Here is a 20836-nt window from a genome sequence, read left to right as displayed (position 1 = left end):
GAAATTCCCTCATAGAGTTGGGAAGAAACTTTGTCGTATTTGATGTCCTAGAACACCAAAAGAGCTAAAGATCCTATTACATTCTTTTGTGAATTGCACATATATTTTGCATGTGTATTTATTATTTTTGGATTGTATGTGTATACCGCATTTTATTAACCTCATGTGTGAAGGCAAGACAGAATTCGAAGTTTATAGGAGAGCATACAAGCAATGAACCTTACTTTCAAATGTAAAGAGTTATTCTATTTCGCAGTGTCTCACCCTTTTGTCTTAAAATGTAGTATTCAGTAAAAACAAAGATTAAATTAATTAAATGTTGTTGAAATGTGTTATCTGAGATCAGAAACAATACGAGTAAGTTTCTGGTAGTCCCACAGAGCATAATGTGTTTTTGGTTGCCATAGACGACTCTAATGATGCCCAAACCAGACAAAGGGAACAACTGAAGTTATCAGCAAAGAATAAATACCGTATAATAACGAATTCCAGTTGATTTGCAATTTGATACTTTATGTCTGGAAATATGAAAATATTCGACTTAGATCTTTAGCTTGTTGTTGGGGGAAAACCGAAATACTTTAATTAAAAAAAACAAGCTTTCTCAAAATTAGTTGTAGTACATATCAATAAGTCTATTAAAATGTATGCAATTAAGTAAAAACGGGGAGACCAGATAATGCATTATTGTCTTAAGAATTCAGAAGTAACTTTTCAGATTGATACAGAGGAATAACTGTTAATGTTGTAGAGTTACAATGATGATTATCTGTATTGTAAAGTCTAGTTTTGAGGACTGGGTTCGGTGAATGCCACATTAAGAGTAACTATACGGAAGAAATTGTATTTTAAAACGTGGGATAGTATTTTGCACATAACTTACAATCGATGAGTAACAATAGATTTGATCGTTTTGATATTTTGAACATCGCATAGGTTTTAAGATACATTTACAGTACAGTACATTTACAGTACAGTACAAGTATTCAGGAATGAAATTGAGAAACTAAGAATAAGAAAAATGTCAGTCGAAGCTAGTGCATTTTTGACTGATGAGGAGTTGGAAGATCTGGTAAGGAGAATAATATTGTTCTGTTACAAGCATGCTTTATGTTACGATTAAACAATTTCTTTTTCAAATAAAGTAGTTTTACCGATACTGCATATTAAAAGCATTAGCAGGGTGGCGAGCAAATCGATTTCGTTGTTCACGTGTAACACTTAAACACTGTCACTTAAACTATTAACGTGTAGTTGAGTCAGCACTGTCCTGACATTGGTTGTATTACTAGCTGACGTTTTCTTGTGCTTTTTGACAGGGGGAAGATGGAATTTCCATCGCTACCTACGCCTCTGGTTCAGAAAAGGTATTTCTTACTGATGCATATCTGTAAAACAGAAATAGCCCTTGACGAGCTTTCACGTTATTAACATTTTGTCTAAAGGAAATAAATGCATTAAATATTTTATTCACATCTGAGGGCTTCATTCTTTATACATGAATGTTTTTTTTTTCTGGAATGTGATATTAATGTATTTTTTTTGGACGGACTTTTACTTTTTTACTGACAACCTTGTCTCATGTAATTCGTGTGTCTTTATTCAGAGAACAATGAAAAAGAAGACATCGAGTAAGCCACCTCCATCTCCCAGTAAGAGACATGTATTTCAGATGTTATTAGTAGAAAACGGTCAGTTATCACCTGAAATGTTTTGTTTTTTACATTCCTCACATTTAAGATATGTATGTGCCTTAAAACTGCTTGAAAATATGTAATTATAATTTAATTAAAGTTAAAGAAAAGGCCATCTGCATTAACAACAATTTAAAAAATCTGCTTGGATTTTACTAATCTGTAAACTGTTAAAGGAAGATTTCCAATTGCAGATGTGAAAACAGCTGAATTTTTTTTTAAATAATTTCACAAGGTATGTTGGATGCAATTCAAGTTGTAAATTCTGATTTTTATATCACTTTTTTATTTTTAGAATCGCCATACTTCTCCAGCACCAGCCTGCGCCCCAAAAAAGCAGCAGTTTGGCGGTCATTGAAAGGGACGGGTACCATGCACCTTGAAAACCCTTCAGCTCGAGTACCCAGGGAGTTTTGGCTGGCATCCGTTAAGACTGGTGTGTATGAAAAGATTTTAAGGTACAATTGTAATCTAAGTGAATTTGCAGTCTGAAAATAAAACAGTATTATTTTATCATGGAATCTGAATTATCTAGGTAATTCTTAGTGTATATTTGACAATTTGACCTTGATTGCTCTCCTTCTTTGATGGTGATGTGGCCAGTCTGCTTGTTTTGTTCTGTTGTTCCGGTACTGGCAGCAGCTACACGAGATAAGTGTATGCGATAGAATAGGTCCCTCGGTTACTGTTCTGTTGTAAAATGTCCGAGGTGTTTTTGTTCTATAATGTCACCGGTATTTGTAGAGAATGTGGCTAGTATGTGTGATCGTGGACTGCTCCCAGCAGGTCTGTCACAGCCCCTAAAAGGAGACTTCGATGCAACACTCACAAGGCAGTCTTCCTCCTCAAACACCCCAGAGTACCTGAAAGAAGCTCTCGGCATGAGGAAGCCGAAGCACGCACGCTCTTCCACCAACGGTAAACAGCCACCTTTCATAACATCTTCAGGTCAACTGAAATGGAAATGGTTGACTTTCTTTATTTCTCATTTGACCTTAGTCTGACATTCAGGGATGCAGCTGGAAACTTTCACTTCTGTTTTCAGGATATGTTCCAGGGACCCCAGACTTCAGAGAGAAAGAAGATATGTATGATGAGATCATTGAACTTAAAAAGGTAAGCACTCAGATGAACGTGGTTAGTTGTGGAGTATCATCTTTAAAGGCAACGTCAGTGACAGGGTGAATATGTTTTGGAATCAAATGTGTTTTTTAATGATCTCATAAAGGATGAGGTTGTTGAAGATAACTTTTTATTTGTTGAATTGCTTTCTATGCTGTCTTTGATAACATTAATAAGACTGTCAGTGTCAATATTAGTGTAATAATTGTCACCGTATAATAGATACAGTGAAAAACATTTTTCTTACTTGGCTTAACATGCATGCGAATTCATTGCCAGAAAACTTACATTCTATACCTTTTCCTCATATTAATCTTCCTTTCTGTAATTCAAATTTAATCAGTACACAGAAAAAAATGACAAATTTCAATGCATTGAGATAATGCTCACACTTTTCATAATATATCACACTAACACTCATTTCACTCAAAACAATAACAAAAACAACAAATTCTGTGAATCATCTGTGACTGCACTTTTTATTTTTATTCTGTATTAAAATTAATTTCTTGAAGTAGTACAGTACTGTAAAAGTAGTTCTCCGTTGGTATCTTGCATTAATTGCAGATTTGTGTTGCAAAGATTAAACACTACAGAATCACTTGTGCAGTTATTGTTATGTTCATGCGCAAACAAAAAAAATATTTGTTTAAACAGATTGCTAGGTTTAAAGTGGACCTTTCAGACTCATAAAAACGCTACACCCAGTTCATCCCATCCATATCCTAATACATATAAAAACATATAAAACAAATCTTTATATCTCCTTTTCACTAGATGTTACAGGCTCAGAAGTCCGAGACTGATATAATGAAAACGAAATTGCGCAGATTAGAGGAAGAAAACGGCAAAAAGGAAAAGCAGATCGAGCAACTCCTTGACCCCACCAAGGTAAAATAAGAGCAGTGTGCTGTACTAATAATGTCAGTAGTGGAGTCAAAATTGTAGAGCCACTGTCTCTTAATAAATCATGCATTTAGAAAGTGTTGGACCTTTCTTGTGTAACCCATGAGGACGAACTGTGAATGATGAAAAGTTAGTATATATTTCATAAATCAACTGCAGTGGCCTGGGCTCCTATCTCGCCTCGCGCCCCTTCCTTGCTGTGTCCGGCTCCCCCCACGACCCTGTACTGGATGACGTGGTTAGGAAATGGATTGATGGATGGGATAAATGAATCAGCGTGTTAAAGTAATTCATTATAAATGTGTTGTTGTTTTTTATGATGTTACCAAATTCATTTGTTTCTCATTTGCAGGGGTCTGAATATACCAGGCTTCTGGTTGACAAAAAGAATGACGCAAGTGCAGTAAGTGACTTGTTTCTTGGCTGCAGCGAGACTGTTAAATTAATCACAGTTTTTCTGCTAACGACAGACTTTTCTGGTGACGCTTAACTTCACTCAGTGCTCCATTAATTTGCTGTTATCCAAAGTTCATCTTGCGGCGTCCAGCCACAGCGCTCGCGGTTAAGGAAGAACTGGATTAATCAATGTGGGTTTTTCAGTATGCATTGTGCTGTTTTATTTAGATTTTGAAGGATTAAAAAAAGGTTAGGAAAGGGCATTTAAAGAAGAAAGCTAATTATTTAATGAGCTAATCTAGGCAAGAACCTGGAATAAACTTTGCATGGTGGTTTAGATTACTTTTCTCCCTCAGATAATGAATGGACTAAAACAGAAAATTCTTAAACTGGAACAGCAGTGCAGAGAGAAGGATAATGCCTTAAAGTATGTATCTTTTTTTTAAAATGTTTTTGTGCATATTGTAAATAGTGTGGCAGGCACCAGGTTATTTTCCATAATATTTTCAGTAGAAATGATAAACTGGAGATATTACCTACAGTACATAAATGTACATTAAACTCTTATTTAGCCAAATTGTTTTGAATTGACCACATTTTGCCACATCAGTTCCATTAAGCTCAATTCACTGCAAAGTATAGTCTACATTATAATGTTCTAAAAATAACATTTTTGTTTTTATTCTAATATAGTAAACTTCAAAACGATTTAAAGACAACAAATATTGAAGAAATGAAGATAGCAATGGAGACATACTATGAGGAGGTGCGTTTTTAAAGCATAAGTAATCACTTTCTGAAGCAGAAGCTATGTTTTTAAAAAAATTAAATAACCCTGTCAATGGTTTGTGCACGCAATTCTAAATTTATAAATTCCAGTTGAAACCGCAGATATTTTCATGCGGTCTGGTGATACCCCAATGTTATGTATTGGATGTGATCTCGAGTAAGGGGTTGAAGTAATAAACACAACTGATATTTATTTTTAAATTGTAACAATCCGTTATTTTTTCTTCAGGTACAGAGATTAAGGATTTTACTAGCCAATACAGAAGCTGCAGAGAGCAGGTATTAATTAATTATTTCCCATTTCGTACACCCATTCGTTAAAGCAGACTCCTGCCTTACCAGTATATCTGGCTTTATAACAGGGCTGAGAGAAAAGAATCCCAGAAACAACAGAAGGCACTTAATTCAACCATCCTGAGACTGTCGAAGAACATCAAACAGCTTCAAGAAGAGAATAAATCTCTGAAGCAGGATCTCGAAAGAGCTATGGACAACCCCTCTGTTTCTAGTACTGCCAGAGGTATGTTTGAATGACAAAATTAAGAGTGTTTACCCATTAAAACAGGTTTTCTTAAAACTCTTCACCTGACTCAGTTTTGGCATCCAGTTACAGAGTGTTGCAATTTAGAATACAAGCAGCCCAAAGTCTCTCTGAATATTAAAAATGCAGATAGGATCAAATTATCAATTCTCCTAAAGCTGCGTTGGGACCCAAAATCCAGCAGTGAATGTAAGAAATGTATATATAGAACAGTAAAGCTAACCCTAACCCTAGCTGGGGTTTCAACAGAGCATTTCTGCAATCTGTCTCTGAAGCCCTCCAGTCATCTGATTTACTACAAATTGCAGATAGAAGTAGATCATCATTTGCCCTAAAGCTGCCTTTGGTCCCAGAATCCAGCAGTGAATGTAAAAAATGTGTACGTAGTAGTGTAATGCTAACCCTAACCCTAGCTGGGGTTTCAGGTGAGCATTTCTGCTATCTGTCTCTGAAACCCTCCAGTCATCTGATTTACTAAAAATTGCAGATAGGATCAAATTATCACTTGTCCTAAAGCTGCCTTTGGCCCCAGAATCCAGCAGTGAATGTAAGAAATGTATACGTAGTACTCTAATGCTAACCCTAACCCTAGCTGGGGTTTCAACGGAGCATTTCTGCTATCTGTCTCTGAAGCCCTCCAGTCATCTGATCTACTTAAAATTGCAGGTACGATCAAATTATCACTTGTCCTAAAACTGCTTTGGGCCCCAGAATCCAGCAGTGAATGTAAGAAATGTATATGTAGTACGGTAAAGCTAACCCTAACCCTAGCTGGGGTTTCAGCTGAGCATTTCTGCTATCTGTCTCTGAAGCCCTCCAGTCATCTGATTTACTAAAAATTGCAGATAGGATCAAATTATCTCTTGTCCTAAAGCTGCTTTAGGACCCAGAATCCAGCAGCGAATGTAAAAAATGTATACGTAGTACTCTAATGCTAACCCTAACCCTAGCTGGGGTTTCAACAGAGCATTTCTGCTATCTGTCTCTGAAGCCCTCCAGTCATCTGATCTACTTAAAATTGCAGGTAGGATCAAATTATCACTTGTCCTAAAGCTGCTGTGGGACCCAGAATCCAGCAGTGAATGTAAGAAATGTATATGTAGTACGGTAAAGCTAACCCTAACCCTAGCTGGGGTTTCAGCTGAGCATTTCTGCTATCTGTCTCTGAAGCCCTCCAGTCATCTGATTTACTAAAAATTGCAGATAGGATCAAATTATCACTTGTCCTAAAACTGCTTTGGGCCCCAGAATCCAGCAGTGAATGTAAGAAATGTATATGTAGTACGGTAAAGCTAACCCTAACCCTAGCTGGGGTTTCAGCTGAGCATTTCTGCTATCTGTCTCTGAAGCCCTCCAGTCATCTGATCTACTTAAAATTGCAGGTAGGATCAAATTATCACTTGTCCTAAAACTGCTTTGGGACCCAGAATCCAGCAGTGAATGTAAGAAATGTATACGTAGTACTGTAAAGCTAACCCTAACCCTAGCTGGGGTTTCAACAGAGCATTTCTGCTATCTGTCTCTGAAACCCTCCAGTCATCTGATTTTCTAAAAATTGCAGGTAGGATCAAATTATCACTTGTACTAAAACTGCTTTGGGACCCAGAATCCAGCAGTGAATGTAAGAAATGTATATGTAGTACGGTAAAGCTAACCCTAACCCTAGCTGGGGTTTCAGCTGAGCATTTCTGCTATCTGTCTCTGAAGCCCTCCAGTCATCTGATTTACTAAAAATTGCAGATAGGATCAAATTATCACTTGTCCTAAAGCTGCTTTAGGACCCAGAATCCAGCAGCGAATGTAAAAAATGTATACGTAGTACTCTAATGCTAACCCTAACCCTAGCTGGGGTTTCAACAGAGCATTTCTGCTATCTGTCTCTGAAGCCCTCCAGTCATCTGATTTTCTAAAAATTGCAGGTAGGATCAAATTATCACTTGTACTAAAACTGCTTTGGGACCCAGAATCCAGCAGTGAATGTAAGAAATGTATATGTAGTACGGTAAAGCTAACCCTAACCCTAGCTGGGGTTTCAACAGAGCATTTCTGCTATCTGTCTCTGAAGCCCTCCAGTCATCTGATCTATTTAAAATTGCAGGTAGGATCAAATTATCACTTGTCCTAAAACTGCTTTGGGACCCAGAATCCAGCAGTGAATGTAAGAAATGTATATGTAGTACGGTAAAGCTAACCCTAACCCTAGCTGGGGTTTCAAATGAGCATTTCTGCTATCTGTCTCTGAAGCCCTCCAGTCATCTGATTTACTAAAAATTGCAGATAGAAGTAGATTATCATTTGCCCTAAAGCTGCTTTAGGACCCAGAATCCAGCAGCGAATGTAAAAAATGTATACGTAGTACTGTAATGCTAACCCTAACCCTAGCTGGGGTTTCAAATGAGCATTTCTGCTATCTGTCTCTGAAGCCCTCCAGTCATCTGATCTACTTAAAATTGCAGAAAGAAGTAGATTATCATTTGCCCTAAAGCTGCCTTTGGTCCCAGAATCCAGCAGTGAATGTAAAAAATGTGTACGTAGTAGTGTAATGCTAACCCTAACCCTAGCTGGGGTTTCAGGTGAGCATTTCTGCTATCTGTCTCTGAAACCCTCCAGTCATCTGATTTACTAAAAATTGCAGATAGGATCAAATTATCACTTGTCCTAAAGCTGCCTTTGGCCCCAGAATCCAGCAGTGAATGTAAGAAATGTATACGTAGTACTCTAATGCTAACCCTAACCCTAGCTGGAGTTTCAACGGAGCATTTCTGCTATCTGTCTCTGAAGCCCTCCAGTCATCTGATCTACTTAAAATTGCAGGTACGATCAAATTATCACTTGTCCTAAAACTGCTTTGGGCCCCAGAATCCAGCAGTGAATGTAAGAAATGTATATGTAGTACGGTAAAGCTAACCCTAACCCTAGCTGGGGTTTCAGCTGAGCATTTCTGCTATCTGTCTCTGAAGCCCTCCAGTCATCTGATTTACTAAAAATTGCAGATAGGATCAAATTATCACTTGTCCTAAAGCTGCCTTTGGCCCCAGAATCCAGCAGTGAATGTAAGAAATGTATACGTAGTACTCTAATGCTAACCCTAACCCTAGCTGGGGTTTCAACAGAGCATTTCTGCTATCTGTCTCTGAAGCCCTCCAGTCATCTGATTTTCTAAAAATTGCAGGTAGGATCAAATTATCACTTGTACTAAAACTGCTTTAGGACCCAGAATCCAGCAGTGAATGTAAGAAATGTATATGTAGTACGGTAAAGCTAACCCTAACCCTAGCTGGGGTTTCAGCTGAGCATTTCTGCTATCTGTCTCTGAAGCCCTCCAGTCATCTGATTTACTAAAAATTGCAGATAGGATCAAATTATCACTTGTCCTAAAGCTGCTTTAGGACCCAGAATCCAGCAGCGAATGTAAAAAATGTATACGTAGTACTCTAATGCTAACCCTAACCCTAGCTGGGGTTTCAACAGAGCATTTCTGCTATCTGTCTCTGAAGCCCTCCAGTCATCTGATTTTCTAAAAATTGCAGATAGGATCAAATTATCACTTGTCCTAAAACTGCTTTGGGACCCAGAATCCAGCAGTGAATGTAAGAAATGTATACGTAGTACGGTAAAGCTAACCCTAACCCTAGCTGGGGTTTCAGCTGAGCATTTCTGCAATCTGTCTCTGAAGCCCTCCAGTCATCTGATTTACTAAAAATTGCAGGTAGGATCAAATTATCACTTGTCCTAAAACTGCTTTGGGCCCCAGAATACAGCAGTGAATGTAAAAAATGTATATGTAGTACGGTAAAGCTAACCCTAACCCTAGCTGGGGTTTCAGTTGAGCATTTCTGCTATCTGTCTCTGAAGCCCTCCAGTCATCTGATCTACTTAAAATTGCAGATAGAAGTAGATTATCATTTGCCCTAAAGCTACCTTTGGCCCCAGAATCCAGCAGTGAATGTAAGAAATGTATACGTAGTAGTGTAATGCTAACCCTAACCCTAGCTGGGGTTTCAGCTGAGCATTTCTGCTATCTGTCTCTGAAACCCTCCAGTCATCTGATTTAATAAAAATTGCAGGTAGGATCAAATTATCACTTGTCCTAAAACTGCTTTGGGACCCAGAATCCAGCAGTGAATGTAAGAAATGTATATGTCGTACGGTAAAGCTAACCCTAACCCTAGCTGGGGTTTCAAATGAGCATTTCTGCTATCTGTCTCTGAAGCCCTCCAGTCATCTGATTTACTAAAAATTGCAGATAGGATCAAATTATCACTTGTCCTAAAGCTGCTTTAGGACCCAGAATCCAGCAGCGAATGTAAAAAATGTATACGTAGTACTGTAATGCTAACCCTAACCCTAGCTGGGGTTTCAAATGAGCATTTCTGCTATCTGTCTCTGAAGCCTTCCAGTCATCTGATCTACTTAAAATTGCAGATAGAAGTAGATTATCATTTGCCCTAAAGCTGCTTTAGGACCCAGAATCCAGCAGCGAATGTAAAAAATGTATACGTAGTACTCTAATGCTAACCCTAACCCTAGCTGGGGTTTCAACAGAGCATTTCTGCTATCTGTCTCTGAAGCCCTCCAGTCATCTGATTTTCTAAAAATTGCAGGTAGGATCAAATTATCACTTGTACTAAAACTGCTTTGGGACCCAGAATCCAGCAGTGAATGTAAGAAATGTATATGTAGTACGGTAAAGCTAACCCTAACCCTAGCTGGGGTTTCAAATGAGCATTTCTGCAATCTGTCTCTGAAGCCCTCCATTCATCTGATCTACTTAAAATTGCAGATAGAAGTAGATTATCTTTTTCCCTAAAGCTGCCTTGCGCCCCAGAATCCAGCAGTAAATGTAAGAAATGTATATGTAGTACGGTAAAGCTAACCCTAACCCTAGCTGGGGTTTCAGCTGAGCATTTTTTGCTATCTGTCTCTGAAGCCCTCCATTCATCTAATTTACTAAAAATTGCAGATAGGATCAAATTATCACTTGTCCTAAAGCTGCTTTAGGACCCAGAATCCAGCAGCGAATGTAAAAAATGTATACGTAGTACTCTAATGCTAACCCTAACCCTAGCTGGGGTTTCAACAGAGCATTTCTGCTATCTGTCTCTGAAGCCCTCCAGTCATCTGATCTACTTAAAATTGCAGGTAGGATCAAATTATCACTTGTCCTAAAACTGCTTTGGGACCCAGAATCCAGCAGTGAATGTAAGAAATGTATACGTAGTACGGTAAAGCTAACCCTAACCCTAGCTGGGGTTTCAGCTGAGCATTTCTGCAATCTGTCTCTGAAGCCCTCCAGTCATCTGATTTACTAAAAATTGCAGGTAGGATCAAATTATCACTTGTCCTAAAACTGCTTTGGGCCCCAGAATACAGCAGTGAATGTAAAAAATGTATATGTAGTACGGTAAAGCTAACCCTAACCCTAGCTGGGGTTTCAGTTGAGCATTTCTGCTATCTGTCTCTGAAGCCCTCCAGTCATCTGATCTACTTAAAATTGCAGATAGAAGTAGATTATCATTTGCCCTAAAGCTACCTTTGGCCCCAGAATCCAGCAGTGAATGTAAGAAATGTATACGTAGTAGTGTAATGCTAACCCTAACCCTAGCTGGGGTTTCAGCTGAGCATTTCTGCTATCTGTCTCTGAAACCCTCCAGTCATCTGATTTAATAAAAATTGCAGGTAGGATCAAATTATCACTTGTCCTAAAACTGCTTTGGGACCCAGAATCCAGCAGTGAATGTAAGAAATGTATATGTAGTACGGTAAAGCTAACCCTAACCCTAGCTGGGGTTTCAAATGAGCATTTCTGCTATCTGTCTCTGAAGCCCTCCAGTCATCTGATTTACTAAAAATTGCAGATAGGATCAAATTATCACTTGTCCTAAAGCTGCTTTAGGACCCAGAATCCAGCAGCGAATGTAAAAAATGTATACGTAGTACTGTAATGCTAACCCTAACCCTAGCTGGGGTTTCAAATGAGCATTTCTGCTATCTGTCTCTGAAGCCCTCCAGTCATCTGATCTACTTAAAATTGCAGATAGAAGTAGATTATCATTTGCCCTAAAGCTGCCTTTGGTCCCAGAATCCAGCAGTGAATGTAAAAAATGTGTACGTAGTAGTGTAATGCTAACCCTAACCCTAGCTGGGGTTTCAGTTGAGCATTTCTGCTATCTGTCTCTGAAGCCCTCCAGTCATCTGATTTACTAAAAATTGCAGATAGGATCAAATTATCACTTGTCCTAAAGCTGCTTTAGGACCCAGAATCCAGCAGCGAATGTAAAAAATGTATACGTAGTACTCTAATGCTAACCCTAACCCTAGCTGGGGTTTCAGTTGAGCATTTCTGCTATCTGTCTCTGAAGCCCTCCAGTCATCTGATTTTCTAAAAATTGCAGATAGGATCAAATTATCACTTGTCCTAAAACTGCTTTGGGTCCCAGAATCCAGCAGTGAATGTAAGAAATATATATGTAGTACGGTAAAGCTAACCCTAACCCTAGCTGGGGTTTCAAATGAGCATTTCTGCAATCTGTCTCTGAAGCCCTCCATTCATCTGATTTTCTAAAAATTGCAGGTAGGATCAAATTATCACTTGTCCTAAAACTGCTTTGGGACTCAGAATCCAGCAGTGAATGTAAGAAATGTATATGTTGTACCGTAAAGCTAACTATAACCCTAGCTGGGGTTTCAGCTGAGCATTTCTGCAATCTGTCTCTGAAGCCCTCCAGTCATCTGATTTACTTAAAATTGCAGATAGGAGTAGATTATCACTTGTCCTAAAGTTGCCTTGGGCCCCAGAATCCAGCACTGAATGTAAAAAATGTATCTGCAATCTGTCTCTAAAGCCCTCCAGCCATCAGATTTGAAATGTTCCTCAATCCAAGAAATATGTGTCTTAAACAATCAAAAATGTTGAGAAAACCTCTTGGAAATTCATCTTCTTCAATAATCTGCCTTCTTTAGGCAATCGTTGAAACAGGTGAATGATGCTAAAAAGATGGATTTTAATCAGGGTGCATTTTAGGCCAGTGTAGGGTTAATTTGCTTTTTATTTCTTCTTCTATAGTGGTTTCATAAACCACCCTTCCTCAGTTCTTTTAAGGTTTTTTTGGTTGATGACCTGTTTAAGCTGAACGATTTAAGGAAATACATTTACACACCTTTCACATGTACATTATAACCTTTTATAACATTTCTTTTAATGTAAGGTCACAATTTTGTCAGTGGGTCTTATCAGTATCATATCTGACTTTAATTAACTAAAATTAGTTAGCATTATAAATAAAGTCCAGTTATTAAATCATATTTGATATTTTCTCTACTCAGTTTTTTTAACGTTTGACCTTAATGTGTGACTGAAAAATTCCTTTCAGGTTACAGTGACTGGAGCAAACAGAGGCTCAGAAGACGCATGTCTGAGCTCGAAAAGGTGAGTGTTCCCTTGAGTAATAGAGAAATGAACTTTAAAAGCTGAAAAATATAGCTGAGACACAGTAGTGTGACTATTAATAGTCACTAACTTTACATTCAATTTTTCCATTAATGTTTTTAAGAAAGCTGAAGAATCAGGATCAAATACTCCCCAAGTGGAAGTGGACAGCGCAAGGGCCACTCATGTTAGCACAGTGGCAACCAGTTCTGATATAGCCACTCAAAGTGTTACCGAGACTCCCAAAGGATCAGATTTCCAGCAGGAATGTATTCGTCTCCGTGGGCTGGTCAAGAAAATGAGGGAGGAGCGTGCTGATCTACAAGAGCAGCTAACTGAGAAGATGTAAGCCATTTATTAAAGATTCAGGTCTTGATTAAACTTAGCAAACCGGGAGGCCCCAAATTGTCAGTGAATCCACTGTGTTGTGGAGATTGCTGGTTGAAGTCTGAGCTGTGTGATGACTGTGACAGTTGGTGGCCACAGTTTGCACAGTTGAGCTCAGTGGATTCACAGTTTACTAGTGTCTTTCATTAGTGAGCCAATGAGCCGGGATTAGTTTCTAACCTGACACCTGAGCTCTTCTGTCTATGTTGTGGGTCTAACAGTGTGAAAAAAAGGGAATTCACATTTCAGATGATGGTACGAGAGGTGTGGTGGTCAGTTGCATTATCCAGAAGTTGTATATTTAAAATTGAGGGACATTCAAATGTACTTGGTGATTCCAAATAAAAAAAAACACTTAACCCAGCTATTTCACTAGCAGTTTTTTGTACTGGGTGCTGAATTTCTTTGAGGCACATGCGTATGATAGCGTCTTCTTTGTAAACAGAAAAGATTTGAAAGCTTCTTACCTGTAATGATGGTACAGAAATATGCCAGTTTAAAAGCCTGTTATTAGCACACAATCTCTCTCAAGAGGATTACTAAAGTGAAACAATGGAAGTAGAAGTCCACTGCCTTAGAATGTTGATTTAATCATCTCAGGTTTAGTTTTTTATTTATTGAAGTTGCATAAACAGTATTAAATAGAAATTTATGAATACATCTGGTGTCTATTGCAAAACCTTATAAGTCATCTATACAATTTATAAATAAGAATTGTTGAGGGACTGCATATAGTATGACCTCCCAATAAAATATAGCTAATTATTTTCTAAAAGTATTTTAGCAAGCTGGAACATAACATAAAAGCACAGGGCACAAGATGTGGTGCCATTTTTAAAACAAAGTCTTTATTTAACCAGTTAAATCACTTCAAAGTAAGTTCTAATTTCCAGGGACATCTTGGGCATATCCAGTGACACAGTAAAGCATTTACATCAGTAGTTTGAGTGAAGTCCCATGTCGAGGGGTTTGAACTCACAAATTCTCAGGGTAATCACTGTGTTGTGCCACGATGCTTTCATAAATATTTTCTAATTTCAGTGCTAAGATAAAGCTTCTGGAAAGTGAGAAGCTGGATGTGATAAAGGATGCTGAGAGGCTGAAGGCAGTTGAAAAGGAGAATGCATGTCAAGAACTCAAGTACTTTCTTGTTTCTTCATTCACATGCTTTGAACAATGAATATTTATTTCCATTTAACATTCTAAATAACGTTATTTATAAATAACTTTGTTAATATAATAACTCTGTTATTTATAAAACAGCAGTTACCTTTTTTCCATGTCTTGTATTATTAAACTTGCACAAAACGAGTATACATGGTAGGATGTTTTCCAACAAATATTGTATATATTTATATTTATATAATTAAATAGATGATTGAGGTTTTTTTTAATAATCAACTCTAACACCTTCCTTTACCTCAGAGAACAGATGGAAAGACTCAAAGAAAAAATAAAAAAGTTGGAATCAGAACTAGAGGATGAGAGACATTTTAAAGAAGAGTCTGTAAAATCAACTAAACAGGTAAAATGAAAAATATTTATTTTTTTTTAGTTTGGGAGAATCCTGACAAATTAAATGCATGAAAAAGGTTAAAATTATGTTATATCGTACTCTTCTGGTTTTCAACGTGAGCGCAGGATGGATTTCCTATTGTCAGCTTTTGGATTTTATGTAGCTGATATCGGTCATCTATAAAAAGTAAACAGTGCAAATAAATGTTTACGTGATACGAGCATGATCGGTTAGTGCAGTGTTACACTGTTATATAAAACATGAGTTTTCAACCCTGGTCCTGGAGGGGACAACTTCTGTTAGTCCTGAAGTACACTACCTGTTTTCTAAAGAGTATGAATACTTTGATCACTAAGAAGGTGATTCTTCAGTTAACATAAGCATGAATGCAAGCAGGTTCTTCCATTCATGCATATTCTGTTCTGTTCCAAATGATCTTTAAATTACTTAATTTAACAAATCACCTGTTTAACAGGGTTGAGGCTCCTCAGAAGCAGGGTTGGAGAACCCTGATATATTATTTTATGCAACATTTTCAGAAAAACTGAGAAATAGTGTTATAGGTTATAGAGGCAGTACAGTTATTTCTTTTTTTATTCTGTTTGCTTTTTCTTTTTTCACAGAAATGCATTGGGGGTATAGATGTTAGATGGGTCATTATTTTTCAACTAAAGCAATGTCCTAGGAATCATAGTTGTCATTGTTGTATTGTTTAAATGGTTATTATTCAGTCTTTTGGCAGCTTTCCAGGTAGTTTTCTACCCAGAACTATTTGATAACAGGCTGTGACAAAAGCTGTTTAGCTCGGCTTCAAGCTTTTTGCTGATGATATTTATCTGCTTATATTGAAAAGCATATTGACTCAACTATGTTCTTTTTTAAACTTTTAGGAATTATTTCAGAGCACCATATTATAGTGTATAATATTAACTTCATCATTACAACCCTTGTAATTAGTGTATAATATGAAGTTACATCATTTGTATGTATTAAACCATCAATAGTTTCTACAGATTCTGTGATTTAATTAGTCTGACAGGTACTATTTTTTCTGTTAGTTCCTTTCTTCAGTACGTTTTTACTTTTCTGTATTTTAACTCTCAGCTTTTATAAATGTGTGAATTAGTACAATTTTCTAAATATATAACTACATTGTTACTAGATTTGTAGGAAGACATTCATATGTATTTTATATTTTTACGCCAGTATGGGCTTTATTTCCATTACACTGTGTCTGGCTTGAACATTGATCTTATCTAAAAAATGTTTTTGGCTTAGACCAGAGTTGGAAAGCAAATGAAAAGGTTTTCATTGTGATAGTCACAACTATCTACCATAAAGAGGCTGGCCACAATCCACTGTTCTACTCATCGTGCTTTGAAAGTATCCCTTTGAATCCCTTGAATCCTCAGTACTTCTAAACTGTAACACAATGGTTAACTGGCTCTGCCTTTTTCCAGGGTCAGAGAAGGGAGCCCTTCAACAAGGAATTTGGAAGTCAGTCCCGTGTCAACCCTGAAAAGGATCCAGAAAACACTTTGTTCCTCTCTCCATCCAACCAAGTGCATCGACATCAAAAAAGAGATGAAAAACAGGAAGAGGCAGCGAGAACCATTCAGAAACATTGGCACAGTTATAAAAATAGGGTAAAGTTTATTCCATTTCCAAAAACAAGCAAGGATTTAGCTGCTGATGTGTAGAACATACAGTATTTGTGATAATTTTGGCATACCCCAAAGGTTATAAAGTGAACAGTTTCATGTACTGTAAGTAGACAACCGTGGCAGATGAACTCTTAGAGCAACTTTGTATGCAAATATTAACTTTTTTGCTTCATAAGATAGTAAGAAGTATTGGGTATTGGAGTAATTGGATATTTCCCAAACAGTTTTTTTGTTCTGGCAGTTTCTTGAAAATTAAACAGTGTTAACTTGCCTGAACAGTTCCTCACTACAGCAGCACTTTGTTTAAAGCAGTGACATCTGTTTCCAATCCTGAATGAATTTCATCAGATTTCTTATGAGTGACAATGTGAATATTTTTAGGAGGCGGAATTTTAACACTTTATTGACTTTTTCCATGCATTTGATCATTTTGAAAACTAAGATGAAATCCTGTAGTCTCTGTTGTTGGAAGTTAGTAATATCAGTTATTTTACACCGTGTGTACGTTACATTCACAACTCTTCTTTTTTTGGCAGAATGGAAGCAAAAGTGAAGATGCAAGCAAAGATAATATTTCAGATCAGGTAAGTATTTTCCTACATGTAATATTTTTGTTATATATAGATATGTAGATATATTTACAATATGTCAGACTCACAGAAGTAAATGTTATTGATATTATGCAAGCAATTGCTAGCAAAATTGCTCAATCATACTTTGCTTTAAAGATGATGAATCGAATACCTGGCTGGTGCTTTTACCAGGGTTTAAAAAGATTAAGTTGTGTCATGGTGCTTTTTTAGCACTGCTATCATATTTTAGTGCTTCACATGAAAGCTAGACCTTAGAGATGGATTCTTTCAGAATCTATGAGATAGCAGAGTTTATTTTACTACTATTTTTTTTGTAGCAGTATTTCAGATTTTAACTTATCAGATTTAATTGTAGGCTGCAATTTTGATTCAGTCAGTGCTAAGAGGACACCTGAACAGGGAAAAACAATTAGCGGATCTGAAAGCTGCACAGATCAACAAACCGCTCAGCTTTGAAAACAAGGTAATATACAAAATGTGTTATTCAAGCTTTTCAGTTTTTGACTTTGGATTTCAGATATTTCCAGTTCCAATGACATACATATTACTTACTGTTTTAAATTACAATTCTTTAGCCATTTCTGTTGTCCTTCTAATTATAAAGTACAGTAAAACCGACCTGCCACTAGATGGCTAATGAGTCCAATTCAGATTTTTTAATTAAACCAGCTATCATAAATAGAAGACCACATGTTCCAGAGCATCATAGCTTTAAATCCCATTAAGATGTTGATCATTTTGGATCATTGTGTTTAGCAAGAGGATGTTGCCAAACAGTTGTGGCTGTGGTTTATGCTATGCAAGATGCTCTGGCAGTTAAGTATGTTATCGTGGTTTTACGTTCTTTCAGAGCCCACATGTGAGCAAGAAAATGAGCTCTCACAGCCTGGATAATGGTGATGAGCAGGCCGTGATATTACTGCAGTCAGCCTTCAGAGGTCACCTGGCACGCCGTGGACAACTCGACAGCAGGTGACTGACTAGAATTCACATCATTTTATTGCTGCACAGAATTAACACTCAGCAACCCTTGTAATTAGTGTGTCCACATTTAATTGTTTTATTACATAAAGAAATGTGCATTCATTTCACCTACTGCTTAAATGCAGTGAAAGGTTAATATGCTACCTCTATGAGTAATCATTGTGTGAAATTATTCACTGTCATATAAATAATTAGTTTATGTAATCCTTCGGGGTACAGATTTGTGTTTTTTTAGCCACTACATAAATCAGCTGTTGGTTTGGTTTTACCCACAGCAGCCTGTGTTTTATTATTATTAGTTTCATGACTGTAGGTTTTTATGTTTTTCTGTAGTTTGCTTTCTGAGAGAGGGACACTGAGTTCGACTCCTAGAAGCACAGGACCCGTTCCAGCACCGAGGAGGAAACCCTTTGTCCTTAAAAACCTGGCAGCTCAGGGTAATCTTCTTTTGGAGTCTCGTTTTAATTCCTGTATATTTGCAGTGCAGTGTATGTACATTGTGGTGAAACGTCAGTAGGATTGTGTGTTTTAACTTAGACATGACATCATCCTAATGGTAGGCAAAACGAATTAACACACAAAAACTCTACTTTGTCATTATTGGAATACAATTCAGCCAGCGTTCAATGTTTGTGTGAAAAAGTAAGTTGTTGAGTAGCTAGACACCCTCTTTAGCAACAATTACTTGACTTAAACTGTAGAAGCTCTCTAATTATTTTTCATAATTTTAATTATTAGAAAAGACAAAAGCACAATGGATTATTTTTATTCTGTGTAATAAATACTCCTAGGTGGAAATTCAATTCCATTATAATACAGCAACTGATGTTACTCTTTTAGGGCTTCTTCTGTTGTTTTTTATTTCACCCTGAAAGCAACAGCTTGAGAGGGAGATTGGTGCAGAACTACCTAAAAATGCAGATCTGAGAGGTGAGGGGAGGAAACTGACTGCTTCTCGTTGTGTGCCAGGTTTGGAACCTGCCGCATGCAGTGATGATGAAGAGGCGAAGGAAGGCCTTGGAGAAGTCAATGGAGAAGGCCGTGGTGAAAGATGGAAAGCCAAAGAGTCAGAGGAGCCTAGCCCTCCTATTAAAAGACTCTCCTTAGGTAAGAACTGTAATTACAGAGAGTTAGATTCTTACATTCTTTGAGGTCTTGCGTCCATAAATATATATTACACAGTACAAATGTAATCTATGTAACGTATTATTTATTTATATCTGTCAGGGAACTCTTCTTGCTAGTTCCCTGACAAACCCCTTAGTTCAAAAATACTAGTCAAAACATTTCCAGTTCTTTCCTCCAGAAACATACAGAAACATACAGTAAAACAAGTCTGTAGGACGTACTTAGCAGTTTAAAATGTACAAGAAAAATATCACATCATCGCATCACTTTCTCAGTAACTGCTTACCATATTCAGTACTCACTCATTAATTTACATTTAATATATATTGTCTACTAAACTGTTCCTATTTAGTTACAGCATATTTCTAAAAGTGCTTTACTCTAATTCATCTTAACATGCTGAGCTGAGCTTGCCACTACTATAATTTGTAAGAAGTAAAGAAGAATTAAATGCACCATGAATAAAGAATGTTTTTATTATCAAAGAAGGTACAGTAGTTTAAAACAGTTGTATTTTTTATCTAGCAGGAAAATTAAATCAACATCTGACTGCTGCTGCTCCTGCACAGACTTCAAAGGGTGGCGATTCAGATGACTCTGATGACATCATTGTTTCCCCATCACGGCCAATGAGATGATGAAGCTCCTGCTTTATAGATGTGATTCAGTCATATGGTTCAGTGAACTGAGTGCAATATGTATTTGCAAACTGCAAGCATCCTGGTTACAAAATCTTTTTTCACATCTCTCCCTTTTCTCCATTAAGAAAAACAAATCTGATAAGATTACAGAGATAGGAAAACCCTTTATTAATTGATAAAATATGATAAATGACATTTTCCAAATAGTGGTGTTAGGTTTGTATTAAATATTAATGCTATAAATCTGTAAATGTAAGCATTAGTATATCATTAGTATATGTATTACTGTATGTCCTTTTGAGCTAAGACAGCCTAGTTTGTGAGTCATACAGTCATCTCCTGTCTTTAATCTTAATGAATAGACAGTTTTTGTTTTCAAAAAAGCTTGTTCTGACCAAAATCAAGTGCCTGAACTCATTTGACAACTTTATAGATGAAACTTTATATAAAAAAAACTCATTTTACATTTTTTTATAATGTGTGAAAAGTGTATCCTGTACTATACACTGTATATATATATATTACTTCAGAAGTCACCCTTGTGGCCATGGTTAACCTTTTTGATATACAATTACTCAAATGTGAAAACATTTATTATTGTTTGTGGGAATTTTGTAGTATGCACTTGTACTCACTCATAGCACAATAAATTAAACTACATGGTGTCAGAGAGAGTTCTATTATTATCTAAAATTATGTTTCTCAGCAGACACACAAAATTGTGACCCATAAGCTTTACGCTTACATTTGTCTTTGATGTGATAATGAAACTAAATTGATCATTGAATTTGATGTTAATCGTCCATAAGTTGTTCAAAGGCATTTTATTTTAAAAAAAGAATATAAGAAAAATCACAGTGTCGCCAGGAATATCTATAAGGCCGATGTCCCTAAGACAAATCTTAATTGTTTCAATCAGTAATTGTGTACATCTGATCTGCAATATGCTTTGTGCCTTAAAGTGTATTTAAGAAAGAAAATTGTATTTTAGTATGGTGATATTTTAAAGATTTATTTTTGTTTGTTATTAAACATAAATTGAATGA

General features: G+C 36.8%; 1 protein-coding gene across 7 annotated transcripts in view; it reads left to right on the top strand.

The window, feature by feature from the left end:
- The window catches only part of iqce (IQ motif containing E), a 21575-nt gene extending 739 nt beyond the window's left edge, over window positions 1-20836 (top strand). Inside the window, exons 1-23 of one of the 7 annotated variants that reach the window (XM_088612853.1) lie at window positions 415-1072; window positions 1320-1367; window positions 1607-1652; window positions 1990-2130; window positions 2478-2612; window positions 2740-2810; window positions 3594-3707; window positions 4075-4125; window positions 4475-4545; window positions 4812-4884; window positions 5137-5186; window positions 5270-5427; window positions 12822-12877; window positions 13002-13222; window positions 14306-14404; window positions 14690-14789; window positions 16241-16426; window positions 16981-17028; window positions 17393-17500; window positions 17888-18009; window positions 18355-18458; window positions 18991-19128; window positions 19675-20836. In XM_088612853.1, the coding sequence (XP_088468979.1) occupies window positions 1022-1072; window positions 1320-1367; window positions 1607-1652; window positions 1990-2130; window positions 2478-2612; window positions 2740-2810; window positions 3594-3707; window positions 4075-4125; window positions 4475-4545; window positions 4812-4884; window positions 5137-5186; window positions 5270-5427; window positions 12822-12877; window positions 13002-13222; window positions 14306-14404; window positions 14690-14789; window positions 16241-16426; window positions 16981-17028; window positions 17393-17500; window positions 17888-18009; window positions 18355-18458; window positions 18991-19128; window positions 19675-19787 (2304 nt within the window). In that variant the 5' untranslated portion in view covers window positions 415-1021 and the 3' untranslated portion in view covers window positions 19788-20836. Of the gene's footprint in view, window positions 1-414; window positions 1073-1319; window positions 1368-1606; window positions 1692-1989; window positions 2131-2477; window positions 2613-2739; window positions 2811-3593; window positions 3708-4074; window positions 4126-4474; window positions 4546-4811; window positions 4885-5136; window positions 5187-5269; window positions 5428-12821; window positions 12878-13001; window positions 13223-14305; window positions 14405-14689; window positions 14790-16240; window positions 16427-16980; window positions 17029-17392; window positions 17501-17887; window positions 18010-18354; window positions 18459-18990; window positions 19129-19674 lie in introns of those variants that run through there. The other 6 variants (XM_088612850.1, XM_088612852.1, XM_088612851.1 and 3 more) reach the window with 6 other exon arrangements.

This window comes from Lepisosteus platostomus, chromosome 19 (genome assembly GCF_059453375.1).
Source record: "Lepisosteus platostomus isolate fLepPlt1 chromosome 19, fLepPlt1.hap1, whole genome shotgun sequence".
Classification (NCBI taxonomy): domain Eukaryota; kingdom Metazoa; phylum Chordata; class Actinopteri; order Semionotiformes; family Lepisosteidae; genus Lepisosteus; species Lepisosteus platostomus.
The sequence above is the reverse complement of the archived record's forward strand: the minus strand, read 5'-3'. Positions and strand labels throughout refer to the sequence as shown.